The 13,865-nt window shown below is 39.8% G+C and overlaps 1 protein-coding gene across 1 annotated transcript in view; it reads left to right on the forward strand.

Moving 5' to 3' along the window:
- LOC128019403 (mitogen-activated protein kinase kinase kinase 12-like) overlaps window positions 1–6,510 on the forward strand; it is a 35,151-nt gene extending 28,641 nt beyond the window's left edge. The window contains exons 11-14 of the mRNA XM_052605363.1: window positions 535–1,195; window positions 4,382–4,449; window positions 5,106–5,391; window positions 5,648–6,510. Coding sequence (XP_052461323.1) covers window positions 535–1,195; window positions 4,382–4,449; window positions 5,106–5,391; window positions 5,648–5,764 — 1,132 coding nt within the window. The 3' untranslated portion in view covers window positions 5,765–6,510. The remainder of the gene's footprint in view (window positions 1–534; window positions 1,196–4,381; window positions 4,450–5,105; window positions 5,392–5,647) is intronic.
- Window positions 6,511–13,865: the final 7,355 nt, after the last annotated feature.

Raw genomic sequence — 13,865 nt, forward strand, 5'->3', positions numbered from 1 at the left:
TTTTCCATATTGCATGCATTTCCAAAGCAACATAATTCCGGGAAAAAAAGGATGAGACACTCCCTCTCTAACTTTTTCATTTTGCACATATTACATTATAGGCTAACATTACTGAAAAAGCACAAAAGTACAAAAATAAAGTTTGTCAAGAGAAAGTTATTGGACATTTACTGCCATGTAGTCTACTAGTAAGTACACTGTATACTACACGGCAGCTGATTGTGACAGCCAATAATCTTGCTAGCTCAAGATTTAAAACGTTTGGTTTAGTGTCCTGTGGTGTTCAGAGCTCTCGAAACCCTCCACCTCCCCCAGCACCACCTGTCTAGATCAGTTATATGGAAGAGCTATGTTGAGTTTGTCTATTTCTGCAGCAGCATAAAGTCTTACTTTCTCACAGCTTGTGTAAGTTTTGGATGCAGTAATTTCCATTATTGTGCTGCATGCCGTTAAGAGAATTGTCATGATTAAAGTAAAATAAAACCCAGATTTATTTCTTCAGTTTTTGATATATTTAATGTATGCCATATCTAGACCTGACCTCCTGAGATCAGAGATCATTCTGCCCAAGATGGACGCTGGTGTGCTGCAGGTGACCGTCCCGCCGTGTGCAAACCGAGGGCCTACCTCACCTAACCGCGCCCGCAGGATGAAAACTCGTCACCGGAGGAGTGGCAAAGGAAGTAGCGGGGATCTGTCCGGGCCTAAGCACCCTACTGCCCCTGCTAGCCGAGAAAGAGAGCCCCCGCTGCCCAACACAACACCGCCCGCACCGCCTCTCACTGAGACTGCTTCAGGGGCTGTGATGAGGGAGGGCCAGCAGGAGCCGCCCCCACTGAAGCTGTCCTCGTCCAGCCCAGATCTGCTCTCCTCCACCCGCCGCGCTGAAGACGGAGTCAGTGGAGCTGCCCCGACCGAAGCCCTGGGCGGAGAGACCAGTGCTGGAGCTGAAGCGGGGGCCGGCCTGGACGAGACTCCACCCAGAAGTGACACGGCGAGTGAGGACGCCGCTTCACTGCCGTTCTCCAGCAGCCCAGATTCACCCTGCTGTGGCCGAAGTGGAGCGGTGGGCAGAACTCATGTAGGAGAAGAGAAAGAAGAGGGAACCGGGACTGTGCGATTACCCAGAGGATCCAGTGGCAGTCATCTGACTCCATCAGCCATACTGTATCGAGCTGCTATCACACGCAAACAGGTACACTTCTCTCTATTCCCCAGGTTTCATGTTCATCCTCAGGGTTTTCAGAGATACCGATTTCTGTGTATGTACATGAAACCACAATGAACTGACTGATTTTATTCTTAATAAAATAAAGGTGACTTGACTTGGCAAGGAGAGGTAAATAGATCTTTGCACTGGACTGGTCACCATTCCTTTTAAATTTTAACTTTTTTTCCTCACCTTTTCTATAAATTCTTAATTAATATGAGCTCATTAGACATGAATTGAAAAAAGTTTGATTAAGAGTTTTAGTTAGCACTTTACACAACAAGACACTGTTGTCACCGCTTATCAAGACAGAATCAGTTGAAGAGACTGACTCAAACTAGATAAATGGCCTTGACCTTGGATCTCCTGTCACCTCACATGCAAAAAATTTAAAGGCCTTATTTCAGATCTTTGGGCCACAGACATCCTCTAACAATACACTTCTGCTTTGTGATGATCGCTATAAGGAATTATCTAAGCAGGGTTGCCAGGTATGCGTAAAAAACTAACCATATCACAAATATCAAAACAAAAAATATGCAATTCCCATACCTAAAGTACATATTTTACAGTCACTGTTATGTAGGTTATTCCAGAGTTTAGGCGCCAAATTGGAAAAGGATCTGCCGCCCGCAGTTGATTTTGATATTCTAGGTTTTATCAAATTGCCTGAGTTTTGAGAACGTAGCGGACGTAGAGGAGTATAATGTAAAAGAAGCTCATTCAAATACTGAGGTGCTAAACCATTCAGGGCTTTATAAGTAATAAGCAATATTTTAAAATCTATACGATGTTTGATAGGGAGCCAGTGCAGTGTGGACAGGACCGGGCTAATATGGTCATACTTCCTGGTTCTAGTAAGAACTCTTGCTGCTGCATTTTGGACTAGCTGTAGTTTGTTTACTAAGCATGCAGAACAACCACCCAATAAAGCATTACAATAGTCTAACCTTGAGGTCATAAATGCATGGATTAACATTTCTGCATTTGACATTGAGAGCATAGGCCGTAATTTAGATATATTTTTGAGATGGAAAAATGCAGTTTTACAAATGCTGGCTTTCTAAGGAAAGATTGCGATCAAGTAGCACACCTAGGTTCCTAACCGATGACGAAGAATTGACAGAGCAACCATCAAGTCTTAGAGAGTGTTCTAGGTCAGTGATCCTCAAATCTGGCTCGCGAGATCCAGTTTCCTGCAGAGTTTAGTTCCGACTCCAATTAAACACACCTGCCTGTGATTTTCTAATGATCCTGAAGACAATGATTAGCAAACTCACGCGTGTTTGATTAGGGTTAGAGCTAAACTTCGCAGGAAAGTGGATCTCGTGAGCCAGATTTGAGGATCACTGTTCTAGGTTATTACAAGCTGAGTTTTTAGGTCCTATAATTAACACCTCTGTTTTTTCAGAATTTAACAGTAAGAAATTACTCGTCTTCCATTTTTTTATATTGACTATACATTCCATTAGTTTTTCAAATTGGTGTGTTTCACCAGGCTGCGAGGAAATATAGAGCTGAGTATCATTAGCATAACAGTGAAAGCTAACACCATGTTTCCTGATGATATCTCCCAAGGGTAACATATAAAGCGTGAAGAGTAGCGGCCCTAGTACTGAGCCTTGAGGTACTCCATACTGCACTTGTGATCGATATGATACATCTTCATTCACTGCTACGAACTGATGGCGGTCATATAAGTACGATTTAAACCATGCTAATGCACTTCCACTGATGCCAACAAAGTGTTCAAGTCTATGCAAAATAATGCTGTGGTCAATTGTGTCAAACGCAGCACTAAGATCCAATAAAACTAATAGAGAGATACACCCACGATCAGATGATAAGAGCAGATCATTTGTAACTCTAAGGAGAGCAGTCTCAGTACTATGATGCGGTCTAAATCCTGACTGGAAATCCTCACATATACCATTTTTATCTAAGAAGGAATATAATTGTGAGGATACCACCTTTTCTAGTATCTTGGACAGAAAAGGGAGATTCGAGATTGGTCTATAATTAACTAGTTCTCTGGGGTCAAGTTGTGGCTTTTTTATGAGAGGCTTAATAACAGCCAGTTTGAAGGTTTTGGGGACATATCCTAATGACAATGAGGAATTAATAATAGTCAGAAGAGGATCTATTACTTCTGGAAGCACCTCTTTTAGGAGCTTAGATGGAATAGGGTCTAACATACATGTTTTTGGGCTTTGGTCAATTATTTCTGTACAAGCATTGCAGTCAAATATAATTTATGCCTTATGTCAAACCATTAAAGGACAGTTCAGACTACACGATGGCTGCTGGGACTCAAGATTCAGTCTTTTCATCTTGTGTAGTGTGTCATAGTGGACAACAACCGATTCCACTTCTACAACGCTTCAACACATCACCACAGCTAGCATGTTTCATTTTATTTGTTAGGTTCTCTTTCTTTTTGGGGCTTTTCTGACGACAAGACAAAGTAAAAACTTGCTGTTGGCTAGCCATTGTTTGTTTACGCTCAAGGCACCTTCAGTCTAGTCTCGCCCTATAGATCAGTGGTTCTCATTTCCAGTCCTCATGACCCCCCGGTTTGTTTCTCTTATCACTTCAGAGGTTTGTTCTATTCGACCGATAGTGCCCTGTGAAGTGGACTTCACGGGATATTCTGCCACAGTTCCACTCTAAAAGCATTAACTTGTGCGAGATGTGAATTTAAATTATATATTTACAAAAGTATATTATGTCACACTTTACACTTCTCTAGTAAGTTTCGTCTGTGTGCGAAGACACTGCAGGATGTAAATAAATAAATAAATACAATTTAAATTAATTTCTTTGCCCTTTGAATGGAATATATACACTCCCTTTGAACTGTAATCATGGCATAATATCATGTGATGTCCACTTCACAGGAGACTTGTGGTTGAGTAGAACAAACCTCTGAAGTGATAAGAGAAACATGGACTGGAATTGAGAACCACTGGTTTAAAGGAAGACCCCATTATTGCTAACATGAGTGTATTTGGGATCTTTAATTTAGAAAATAATCGATTGATCACACAGCTAAATTCAAAATGGTAAAGATGAAAATAGACAAATGAGAAGTTTATGTGTGTTACTTTTGCAATGATGTTTGGGGTCTTAATCATTGAGCATGTTTGAATGAATTGTGTTGAATCCCACCAGCGACGTGGAGTTTCCTCAGAAGAAGAAGAGGGCGAGGTGGACAGTGAGGTGGAGTTACCAAGGAGACGGTAAAAATATAATCATTTATTCCTTATGAAATATCTTCAGTGTGAACTTGAGTAGTTTGGAGTTTATTTATTTATGCAAAGCATCACTTCTAAACACATAATTAAGTAAGGTCTTGTTTTAAGATCAGTATTGCATGCCTGTTTGAAGTCATAGCACATATGCTAAGACAGGGATCCTCAAATCTGGCCCTCGAGATCCACTTGCCTGCAGAGTTTAGCTCTAACCCTAATCAAACACACCTGAGTATGCTAATCAATGTCTCCAGGATCATTAGAAAATCACAGGTAGAGGAGGTGGAGCTTGATCAGGGTTGTAGCTAAACTCTGAAGTTCATTGGCCCTCCAGGACAAGATTTGAGGAACCCTGTGCATAGCATAACATACCTGTATGACCGACTACTTGCACCTTCGATGGACACTTTACTATCCCATGAATCCATAGGATCCACTTTAATTTACAATAGCTGGGTAATACTTAGGTGCTTACCCTCAACGTTCCCCTAACCCTAACCAATGGAGTTACCTTATATTGCCCAGTGCTTTCTTAATTAAATACAGTGTACGTACATGCACTGTGAAATAAAGTGCAACCCGCTATCTTAATTTTTATATATCTTGTTTAATGGCTTGTATGTTCTCTGATGTCCATTTTGCAGACGGCCGACCAGTATAACCAAGTGTCAGTCAGTATCCACCTTCAGCTCCGAGAACCTGTCCGTTTCTGAGGGAGAGGAGGGCCACACCACTGACCACTCCCACAGCGGCACGCCGGATGTGGTCAGCACCAACACAGACGAGCGACTGGACGATCGCAGCGATGACCTCATCTCCCAGGGGTCTGAGATCCCTGTCGATATTACAGACCCTACTCTGTCGGAAAGAGAGGCCGCTGCCCTCGAACTGGAGAGGGCCAACTTTGACCTGGAACAAAATATCCTGGAGGTACAAGTATTGTGAGAATCCTTGCAACACATACCGCCCCGAGAAAAACAAATGTTTTAGGCTTTTCCAGACATGGCTCTGGAGGTCCACTAATGTCCTGCAGAAATTAGCTGGATCAAACACACCTGAACAAGGTCTTCAAGCAACTTGCAGACAGACTCTGTAGGACCTCCAGGACCGGACTTTGTTAATGACAGTTTTTAGGCAATATATAATGTGTCCAAGAGATGGTTGACACTCTTTGTCCTGTTTCCAGACTCGTGCGTTGTGTGAGGACTCGGACTGTGACAGTGCTGAACTCGACCAATCAGGGAGCGGAGAGCCAAGTCGTCCCCCGAGCGCCGGAGGCTGGGGCCAGGGTCCTCAAAACTGAAACACACACACACCCCAGCACACACTTTCACATTCAGTTGCACCAAAGTGAAAGGAACACAGATTTTCGTGAAACACGTGTGCACACACATCCTCTGAGAAACGCAACGATACACTACACAAAAGGACTAGCCACCTAAAGAACAAATATTCAGACACTGGTCATAGCAACTTTGGGATCGTAAACTGCCTCGTGACCAGGACATAGCCACGGAAAATATAGCAAGACAAGTTCAGCAGTGACCTGCTGCTAGAGTTGAGGATTACAGGAAATATATGAACAGATCAATGCAATTAAACACTTCAGGGCATTCCCAATAAGCAGCAGTGATGGTATCAATAGGTTTGTGCTGTTGTAGTGCAGACAGACTTCCTGGTGGGCCAGAATCATGTCCGTTCATGTGTGGAAGGCTTGTGGTAGCAGTGGATGTAAGTCAGAGTCTAGATCGAATCAGTAGTGCTGGATGAAACTCCTGATCACAGGAATCTCCGTCCTCCAGCCTGGATGAAGTAGTTTTAATCTGTTCAGACGTCACGTTAATGAAGTGTTTGGGACTGACTGACACTACTATGTACAGATGCTTCCTTTCCAAAGCATTTACAAGGTGCATATACAAATGTGATTCTATTATGACTATAATGCCCTGAATTTATGTAAATATATATTTATTAAGCTAAATCTAAGAAAACAAAAAAGTAAACTATTTGTTAACATAAAGAAAAACAATAAAAACGGTCCAGTTTTTACTATTCTCCTGTGCTTGTGCCACCCTACCATGGCAGCTCAGATCGGTTTGGAGATCAGCAGGTGTGTAAATGTGCAGTTACACACACACACACACACACACACACACACATATATATATATATATATATATATATATATATATATATATATATATGTATAGTCAGGTTGGCTTTGCTGGTGCAGGACTGTAAAACTCTTGGATGCAAGGATACACAACACACAGACTGAACGGCACATATATAAATGTACAGTACATGATTTATGACACGAGAGATATCTCTTCTAACTGTCTGCTCTCCTCTTACCTCTCAGATTATCTTTCAGTACTTTTTCTTTCATAGGGACATGCAATATGTACATTTCAACCTAATCTGAAAAAAGCACTTTTATTTTCTGCACTGTAAAAATAAAGTAAAACAAATAAATGACAATAATTTAAGGTATATGAATTTTAGCTTGCCAGATGTAGGTCTGAGAAGGACAAAGTCCCGAAGAACAGAATGCATGATATACATTTTTATGTACTTTAATTTTAAAATCAATTGTTTTTATACATCTAATGAAATGTTTGCACCTTTTTTACCTTGAATGTGTAATAATGTTGTGTTGCTTGTAGGCACTTTACAGTAGGATGTTTATATACATGGACATGATCACTTTCTCATATTGCACTGAAAATGTATTTATGATGATGATGATGGTTCAATAGATGCAAATCTCCAGTTTCAAGAGTATGTATGTTAAGACAACCATTTAAAACCTTTCTGATGATAATAACGTGAACCACTTTTTCTTTCTTTTTTCTTCTGATGATGATGTTAACATTTTCCTGGACCGTACAAGTCATGTTTTTGTTTCTGAACATGGTCCAAATGCATAAACATTGGCAGCTCTTTTCTGACTAAAACCAAATCAAAGGTCCTAAAATTGGTTAAATTTACATAGCAAGCAATAATCTGACTATGAATAAGATACTTAAAATACATGTATGGTATATTTAGAAAAGCATGAATGAATTGAGATGTAATTTAGTCACATTATTCAGTCATGTAAACGCCATAATCCATCTTTCCTACAGCAAACTATTTGATGACACATTTTGTTTGTGAACTTGGGGGAAAAAAATACAAAAATATAATAATGAAATAACTACTAAATTATAGATGTGAATCTATTACTTTTCAATATTATGTGGAATTCAGTAATAATCTGGTTCTGAATATGAATCAAACAGTTTTATAAACATCTTAATTGTAATATTGTCTTGTCAGGAGAAAAAAAGAGAACAGTGAGAAAACACTGGCCTGCATATAAATGTAGGAAATGCCAGATGTGAGGTATAAAGTATAAAGATAAGATAAAGAACAACAAGAGTAGCTTTAACAATGAAGGTCACATTTAAACTCTGAATGCCTTTAATGACAAATATCTTCTCAGATCAGCAGCTATCATTCATGCAGTATGACTTTTATAAGCCAGTTTAGTGTGTAGAACCTGCCATTCATGACTAGCAGAATAAATAAAGCTCCTACCTTCACAAGTCTGGAAAATAATTTTCAGTCTGTATTTAAAGGACACACTAGATGCTTTCTCGGACCTTTAGTTCAACAAACAATACCAGTCAATTTTCTCCCAAGCAACTGTATTTACTCATCCTTATTCCAGATGTTAGAATAATGTGGAAGGCAGAAGAAAAACACTAGAAAGGGGCTATGCAACACAAAATCATAAAACTAATTTTAAATATGCATCCTATAAAAAAACAAGAAACATTTGCTGGCAGATTGAATCAGCCAATGCAACATCCTTTGTTTTATAGCCCCAACACTTTTATTTAAACCACCCAAAAATGAAAATTTTATTTAAAATGACATCACTATGACCATATGAGGTAAGAAAATGATGACAGTATTTTGAGAGTCAGAATCACTTTAAGAGTCAGAATTCTCTGACAGAGAAGAGGTCCTGTCAAGCGTTCTGCCTTCTAAACTTTTAAGACAGTAAAGTCCCACAAAGGAATTTGATCAGGATGGCTGGAAGGCAAACAAGAATGCCATCGGCCATGCATGTGCCAGAGCATCTATCCATAGAAGTGCTGGAGACAAAAGAGAAAACAAGATTCTCAGTTTGCAGATGCAATCCCCATTCTCTGGGCTTTAACCCCGGCCATATTAACAATAGGCTTTTGAACAAACTGTAAGCGTATCTATCAGGTGATCGAAGATGCTGATGTCTGCATTGACCTTTCTTCAGTTCGTATTTGCATCATCCGGAAATGGTCATGGAAAGAACAATCTTCGATAAGTAACAATTTCAGCTATTTTAACACAAATGAGAGAGGGGCTCAAAAAAATAAAAGTAAAAGACAAACAGCAGAAAAAACATAGTAAAATCTGTCAGGTTATTTTACTGAAGCTGATGATGGAGTAGAAGTTGTGGAGCAGAATATGGACCGGACACATGGAGCAGATAAAAACAGTGTCACCGTCCACACAGATTTTAGGTATGTTTTATTTTTTAACTTGGATGGATGTTCTTGGCTTTTTGTGTTTGAATAAACTCGCTTAAGGTAGGAATAACCCGGTAGAAAAATGTAAATCATTTTGCGCATAATGATGTAAGCTTATCAGTTAACCCTTGTGCACTGTTCGATTTCTGTGTACACCCTTTATGGAGCGGGTCAAATTGACCCTAATTGGATTCAATACAATTCCTCAAAAATCACACTATGAAAAACAACAAAGATTCAGGTACAAACTGAAAACTTTTATTATCAACATTTGTCAAATAGTCACCCAAAAATATATCTGAAGGTATGATTTAATGAAAATGTTTTTTAACCATTTTTAAAGATATTTTGTTTGGACAAAATTTGAAAATAAACAGTATGCTGACTTGTTTTGCATATACTTTTTTTTTTTGCTTTTTTTCTTAGAACATCATAACTGAACAATTAAATGTAGCTGTATAATGAAAATATTTATTTTCTTTAGTTGGCTGTTTTGTAAACTCATTTCATAAAGTCATGAAGTTACTTTTGACATGATGAGCACACAGCAAGTGTGTGCTTTTGGCATATGAATTTCTTGCACTTCACACACATGGTGCTGGTTTTGCTGTCATGCTTGGATGGGCACACCTCACATCTCTTCCATTTTTTTTCCCCCTATCATCTGTGTTTACTCCTTTATTTTCTGTGGGTCTGACTCCAGCTGCACATTTCTGTCCTCCATGTTCAGAATCTCTCTGGGTAGCTCAGGTTTGTCATTTGTAATTTGCCATTCATTTTGAACACCATGATTTAGCTTTTTGAAGTGTGTTTGGTTAGGGTTAGAGCACTTTTAGATACACTTACACTTTAGAACTGGAGCTGATGCCTGACATACATGAAATATTTTTCTTTTATTTTGTGTCTGTACAGTTTCTTTTGAATGGCTGTCTATGAGGGTCAAACTAAGAACATCACACATGTAATTTTAATTTTGCGAGTATATGTAAAAAAAGACCCAGCATGTTGAAACTTTGCATGCATATCCATGATGATAAATGAGAAAAAGTCACAAAATATCAATAAAAGAAAAAAAGGTTTAATATTATTTCAGGTAGCTTGAAAAAATAAATGATACATAATTTTTACCATCTGTGGCTTACAAAATATTTTCTGTATTGAAATAAGTGTGGAAATCCAAATTTTGTAGCTTCATAAAGTAGTAAAATAATAAAATAACAAAATATAACCAAGAAATGTTATTATTTTGGTTCAGTACAGTTTCCTTAGAGCATTAAAATATGCGGGTCAAATTGACCCGCGAACATCACGTACGTAATAGTAATTTTGTTTGTATATGTCAAAAACACCAGCATGTTGAAACTTTGCATGCATGTTCATGATGATAAATGAGAAAAAGTCACTAAATATCAAGAAAAAAAAACATAGGTTAACCAGTATTTCCAACAACTAGAAAATCGACCCACAACATAACACAAGGGTTAAACGAGTTTTAGGCATTGTGGTTTAAAAACAAATGGTTTAAACTATTCATGGACATTAATAACTTACTAATATCTGTAGCACTAAGTGATTCACTGGAGTCATGCGGTGCTGACATTTTGCCTCTGTGTGGAAGGCTTGGCTGTTCTGCGCCTATGAACCACGAGACTTAGCTTCCAATAATGCACCTGTAAATTATTTTATTTTATTATAAATAAAGGTTTATTTGTTTCTAGTTATTTAATTGTGTTAGATATTTCCACTTTGCAGGTGTAGCGGATCAGACCCGAACCAGACAAATTAAAGATTCGATCAAGACTGGTTGAAACATGATCTAAATTCCTCAGGAAGGCAACAGGAGGTCATAAATCAGTCCTAGTGCAACAAGTCAGAAACAAGTTAACCAACCAACCAACTCTTTCACAGAACGGCTTTTGACATTAACACCATTAGAACAATTATTGACAATTTCAATTTGGAGAATTGAGATGCAACGCCGGGCATCACATGTAAACCCATGAGAGTAATAAATAACCCCCCCCCCCCCCCAGCCCCTGCAGAACCAGACTGAAATTCCTAAGGGGGGGGTCTTTTAACCTCTGGTCTCCACAGAAATCTCTATGTCAGAGAATGACACAGAAACTCTCTTTTATAGATATAAATGGACCAAAATGACTTATAAATGAATCAGTCCATCGCTTAACTCCATATTCATTTATATGTAACCCACACATTTGACTATCATGTTATAATAACTTATTGTGTATGTCTTTTAATAATAACCTCAATTCTTATCCCGCAAGTCATTTATCAAGGTCCTAGGAGTGACTGTAAGCCTCTCCTCTGGTTATCACCCCCAATCCAACCATCAAACTGGACGTAAAATACAAGTAGGTCGCTTCCTAAGAACCTTCTGCCATGGCCACCAGGACTCCTGGAACCAGTTCCTGGGCTGGGCCGTGTACGCCCAAAATTTCCATCCGCCAGCCATACACGGGCCTCACCCCGTTCCAGTGTGTACTCTGTTACCAGCCCCCTCTCTTTCCCTGGTCTGGGGATCCCTCCGCTGTTCCCGCTGTTGATTACTGGTTCCAGGAAAGCAAGAGAGTCTGGGACAAGGCTCACAATCACCTCCAATGGACAGTGTGCAGACAGATGATAGCCAACCTTCGCAGAGCACCAACCTCGGGGTAGAGGAAGACAACCACATCGTCAGGGTATTCGGGCCTCAAGAGTGGGCCGTGGAGGAGGGGGTAATGTCACAAATAGGTCATGCTCTTCACCCAGCCAAATCAAAGCGCACCCCCTCACCTGAGTATTAATCAACCACCACATTTAAGCACACACCTCAGTCTCTCCCATTGTCCGATCTTGTGACTACACAGTGGAATACCCCTGTCTTAGTTACCAGTATTGACTCCTTAAAATGTACCTATCGACTTGCCTCTTCTCCAGCGAGAATCTTCTCTCCTCCTTGTGACTCCAACGTGTCTCCTGTGGATCTCCTCATCCAAGCTCTCCACTACAACGTCTCCATTGAGGTGTGTGTAACTCAGCAGTCCAGCCAGTTACATTCGCTGTAAGAAGATTACGATCATCAGTCTATAGTTAAAGGTCCCGTTTTACGCGCTTTTTTGAAGCTTTGATTGTGTTTACAATGTGCAATATAACATGTGTTCATGTTTCGCGTGTAAAAAAAACACAGTATTTTTCACACAATTCACCTATCTGTATACTGCTGTTTTCACTGTCACAAAAACGGGCTGATGACTTCCTTGTTCTATGAAGCCTCTCCTTCAGAAATACGTAACGAGTTCTGATTGGGCCAGCGGTTCGTGTGTTGTGGTTCGACAGCAGCTGAGAGCAGGCTGCCCTCCTGGTAACGCGATTGGACTAGAACGCACGTGCTGGAGATGTATTTATAATCACAGGAGCGTTTTTACTGACCAGATGCGCATGAAAACCGCATTTGTTTTTTTGCACAGCCCTAAGATCTAGTTAAAAAAGCTAAACAGCGTTGCCCTTTGTGTAATATCTTACAGAAACTGTAAAACGCACCAACTTAAATAATAAAATACACTTTACCAGTTGTGGTCCATAAACAACGCCTTCTCCAGACAAAGAGGGAACTGCTCCATCTTTCAAGAATAATCTTTGTGCAAATCCAGCATTAAACTGATTGAGATTGAGAAAGTTGTCCTCAGTAAACTGTCCTCAGCAAAAAATGAGCTGCACATAGTTTTACATGTGCATTATAATTTTCGGGAACCGAGTTAAACATAAATTGTAACCATTAATCTCAAAGTACAGCGTCTCTGGGAAGCCCAAACAAAGGTGATTGGACTCAGAGATGAAAAAAACAGCGTTTCAACGACATGGAGACAAAAACAAACAGCTCTTCCTTCTTCTCCGTCGGAGCGCAACAGGGCCACGCCCCCTGTTTGTGAATTCATGTGGGCGGAGCTTAGTAAAAAACTGTTTTAGTGATGTCATTACTACAGGAACTAGAGGGCTGTAGTCCAAACGGGTCGTTTTTTGTCGTTTTTTGAACTTTGAGCTTTAGAATTTTACAGATATTATTTATACTCTAACAACAACATTACACAATAACTAAAGTTTAAAACATGGGATCACGAAGAAGGGGACCTTTAAGGATCAACTCACCTTTCATCTCACCCACTGCCACCAGTGGCGTAGCGGACGGGCCCGCACGGCACCCCAAAAATTTACTCGAATAAATAATTAAAGCGTTTTTATAACGTGAACGTATAGGACTTTTATTTTGGTAGTAATTGCAGCCTACCGCATTTGGCGATTATGACCATATCTGCATCAGCTGTCATTTCACACAAAAACGAGCACGTATTGTGAAGCGCCACTTTGATGAAATCGAGGACGAGCGTCTCACAGACCCCGAGAAAATGTTCAAAGTTGGTGTTTTTTACGCGTTCATTGACACAGCTGTTTCCCAGCTCAAACAACGTTTCAAAGGCTTGAATACAATAGCCAAACGATTCCGCTTCTTACGTCCAAGTGAACTTGTACATGCAACTGATGATGAGTTGCGTGCTTGTGCCGAAACATTTGCAGTGACTTACAACGATGATATTTCCTCCGAATTTCCATCATAGTTGCTTTCGTTTCGAAGTGCCCTACGTTCTGAGATAAAAAAAAAAACTTGAAATGGGTTCAATTAAAGATCTGACAGAGCTGCTGATTCTGAAGCATACATCTATTTTACCAAGTGTCACGGATGTGGCTACAGCTCTGAAGCTTTTTTTTAACCGTCCCCGTCACAGTGGCAAGTGGCGAGAGATCTTTTTCTAAACTAAAACTAATAGAAACCTGCATGAGAAGCACAAT

The sequence above is a fragment of the Carassius gibelio genome, chromosome A9, assembly GCF_023724105.1.
Source record: "Carassius gibelio isolate Cgi1373 ecotype wild population from Czech Republic chromosome A9, carGib1.2-hapl.c, whole genome shotgun sequence".
Taxonomy (NCBI): Eukaryota; Metazoa; Chordata; class Actinopteri; order Cypriniformes; family Cyprinidae; genus Carassius; species Carassius gibelio.